At 35.2% G+C, this 3,482-nt stretch overlaps 2 protein-coding genes across 2 annotated transcripts; one reads left to right on the forward strand and one right to left on the reverse strand.

Moving 5' to 3' along the window:
* Positions 1-615: 615 nt before the first annotated feature.
* Positions 616-1,077, reverse strand: LOC106302350 (3-hexulose-6-phosphate isomerase-like; the record flags this gene model as incomplete). Its single annotated transcript, XM_013738877.1, has 1 exon — positions 616-1,077. A coding segment is annotated over one exon (441 nt), but the record flags the coding sequence as incomplete, so codon positions are not given.
* Positions 891-2,456, forward strand: LOC106304861. Its single transcript, XM_013741249.1, has 6 exons — positions 891-1,125; positions 1,256-1,323; positions 1,392-1,505; positions 1,606-1,690; positions 1,792-1,895; positions 2,104-2,456. Exons 1-5 carry the CDS (start codon positions 1,118-1,120, stop codon positions 1,826-1,828), a joined length of 312 nt encoding a protein of 103 aa, XP_013596703.1. The 5' UTR covers positions 891-1,117; the 3' UTR covers positions 1,829-1,895; positions 2,104-2,456.
* The last annotated feature ends 1,026 nt before the right edge of the window (positions 2,457-3,482 follow it).

A 3,482-nucleotide genomic window follows, 5' to 3' on the forward strand; every position in this document is an offset into this window, starting at 1 on the left:
AAAATATGGTAATAATTCATAAATCATCACTAAAATAAATATATTGAAATATGCATTATAAATTTTGAAATACATTATTTAATTGTATTTTTATAATTATAAAATTTTTATTACTAATATTTTCAAAATTTTCTACATCTTTTTAAAAAAATTAAAAAATTGTTAATCGTAATTTCATTAGTTTCTTTTAGATATCTACAAATTTTATAAATATTGTTTAGTTATAATTTTTAATAACTATACAATTTTTATATGATTTTTAGTAATTTTATACAAGTTGATTTAATACATTTAACCAAAATAAATAGATAAAAAATTTATCTAAGATTCGAATTTTAAATATATTACATATATATTATTAAATGTAATTTAAAATAAACAAAATTATTGGTGCATGAAAGTATCTATAGAAAATCAAGGGGAAAACAATGTCATGTTTAATAGCAATAGATAAAAGATCTTATAACATAAAGAAGAAGACAACTCTCTTCTTATGCTGCCAGCGCAACAAATAGGGCGAGGAGCTCGCGACACCTGTCCGTTACATCGCAACTCTGCGTTTCATTTAAGAAAAAGACGAGAATTTGTGGGCTTTTTGGATTGAGAATTTGATAATTCAGCCCATTACCAGAAACCTTATTCATCCCTTCTCCGCCGCACCTCCGCCGTCACTTGCCACGTCTGCGCCGGGACATAACACACATCCGTCGTCTGCTTCACACAAGAAGCTCTCTCCGGCTGCGCGGTGATGAGCACAACCTTAGCACCGCACGATTTCGCGATGGAGCAAATCACATCGACGGTGGAGAATCGTCCGGGACCGGCTGAGGCGATGAGGAGATCGGGAGATGAGATCGGAGGCGTGGTCACGTCGGAGACTAAGTGAGAGGAGAGGCCGAGGTGGAAGAGACGCATCGCGAAGGCTTTCACTTTCAGCATGAGGCCTTCTCGCCCGACGCCGTGGAGGAAGACGCGAGCGCTGCGGCGGGAGACTCCGGGTAGCTCCGTCAAGAGGAGATCCAACAGTGGTGGGTATGGATCGGTGGGATGACTATTATCGCCGTTGAGATTCTGCCGTCAGTGTATGGTTTGTCGGTTGCGTATATAACAAACACACATGACCTGGTGAGAACGTAAGCGGGATCCTTTTCTTTACAAGAAATTAGAGCTTTTGTTATTTGCTTAGGTACCTCTAACTCTACAGATGAACAGATTTATGATTTGTTGTACGCTGATCCATCGCTTCAATTTGCAGGCTATGCTTATCCAAGGGTCAATCAACGTGTACCGTTTTAACACCTTCAGTGAAGGCTCGGTTTATGAGTAAGTGTTTTTGATGTCGCCAGAAGCAATCCGAACTTCAAGTTTGGTGATGCGTCTGTCTCTACTAGGTTCACGGAACATACCGTCTTCGTTGGGCTTGCGGAAACGAGAGAGCCGATCCATGGAAAGGTTTTGGTTCTGCAATTACAACCACCTCATGTTATTTGCCAAAACCAACACAGGTTTTCCATGTTTGAATTGTTTACCATACTTTACAACAGCTCCATATAATGATTATAAATTTCACTGCCAAGTAGCCTTAATAGTTGTTTTGGTTAGCAGTCTTCGTTGGTGAAGTCTGGGGCATTAAAACGATCTACAACGAAGAGACCCAGCGTACTCAACGTCACATGACAATCACAAGGAGGTAGATGACAACTCTGCTGTTTTTTTAATTACCCCCATTACACACATTTGCGGCTTGCACGTTTGTTCAAGGATTAAAAACATGGTTTTTGGCCTCTGCAGGCACTCGACAGTCTGCCTGAGTGTATTTGACAACTAAAGGCGCTACTCTGATGTAGAACTAAAAATGGTTGTTGAAACAAATATATACCCAAAGTTAGTTGGAGGTAAGAACTAACTCTCTGTTAAACTTTGTATACTAAGGTCTTGGGGTTAAGTTGTGGTCGTGTTCAATACATTAGTGAACAAGTTTTTATAAAAAAGTCTACCCTAAGTTTGAGGAAGCTCCCGATTCACGCTAAGTTGCTATATATTGACGCCTGACCACATTTAAAATCGGCACAATCATCAGTCACATAACCTCTTTGATTGCAGGCAGGCTGTTCATCAATGCTTCTTTTGGTACTCATTCAGATCCATAGAACATTCCGGTCAGATATAAAGACCGAGAGACACCACTGGCTGGCCGAGTATCATGAGTGGAAAAAAAAGAGGTTCAACAGATACCAGTGAAGTGTAAAAAACCCGGATGGTGACAGATACATACTGCAAACCAGAGATTCTTTTGCATCTTGCAGGGAGATTAGTAAGGTAATTGAATAAGACATGACTGTTCTTATTTTTGGTTTACCGATTTCAGGAACTTATGATCCTGATTTCTGGAACTAGATGGTTTCTTTTGTTTTCTTGCAAACCGATATTGTAATATATTCTAGAGAACCACAGCGTTACATGCTCATTAGAATATATACGAACAGACGGACGAGAAAAAAAGTGGTTCAAATCAGTATTCACCAAAACTTGGGATTAAAATTAATGTTTTGGGATTAAAATTAAAGTGGCTGATGGAATTTAAGAGAAAACAGAGCAATGAGACACCAAATATAACACTCAAATGTTTTTTTTGGGCACAAATAACTGGTATGTGTTGGGAAGTTTTAGTGACGTTTGATCCTTCGATGTAAAAGCAAAAAAGATGCACATTTAGGGGTTTTGGGTGATCCACCTTCTCTTATTCTCAAGTATCACAAATGTGAAAGTGGATTTAAATTTGATATATTCGGATGAACATAATTTCATAACTGTCATAGTGGTACAAAAAGAAATTTCTAAACTAAATTACTAACATTAATCACTTTTTCATAATTATATATGTATATATTTGTGGTTTAAATTTTTTTTTTTTAAAGATAAATTTGTGGTTTAAATATTGTTTGGAATTCACACTCTAACCCAACTAGGAAGTGAGTTAAAAGGGTATAAACAAACTCTTTAATCTTCAAAACTTAATGATTCTAAAACCAAAATGAATTTTAAATCAATTGTAAACTTAACAATTATTTTACATAAGAACTTAAATAACTAACATAGAAGAGTATTTCGAGCATAATTAAAGTTTAATTGAATTTTATCATCTTGCTCACAATTATATATATATATATATATAGGATTTCCAGCTGTAAAAACAATAAATTGTGAGTTTTAATCATTTAAATGATTATAAGTTATATAGGATTATAAAAGGAATTGTAAATGATTAAAATTGTTAAAAATATACATCTTTTCTTCCCCATATTATGATATTATCATTTTTGCATTAAAGTGTCGCTTTGTTGATATGTGACCATAAGGAAGTATCTCTATTTATCTCTACATCATAAGTAATCTTCATAGCTAACAATACATAAAATAGTTATAGTTTTCTATTACCATTTTGGTTTAGCCTAAACTTTGGTAGTAAAAAAAAAAAAAAA

The sequence above is a fragment of the Brassica oleracea genome, chromosome C7, assembly GCF_000695525.1.
Source record: "Brassica oleracea var. oleracea cultivar TO1000 chromosome C7, BOL, whole genome shotgun sequence".
In the NCBI taxonomy this organism is placed as follows: Eukaryota; Viridiplantae; Streptophyta; class Magnoliopsida; order Brassicales; family Brassicaceae; genus Brassica; species Brassica oleracea.

Coding starts and splice junctions, on each gene's coding strand:
- LOC106304861 (XM_013741249.1), top strand. Junction 1,324..1,391: donor AGTGAAGGCTCGGTTTATGA/GTAAGTGTTTTT, acceptor TGTCTCTACTAG/GTTCACGGAACATACCGTCT. Junction 1,691..1,791: donor CACATGACAATCACAAGGAG/GTAGATGACAAC, acceptor TGGCCTCTGCAG/GCACTCGACAGTCTGCCTGA.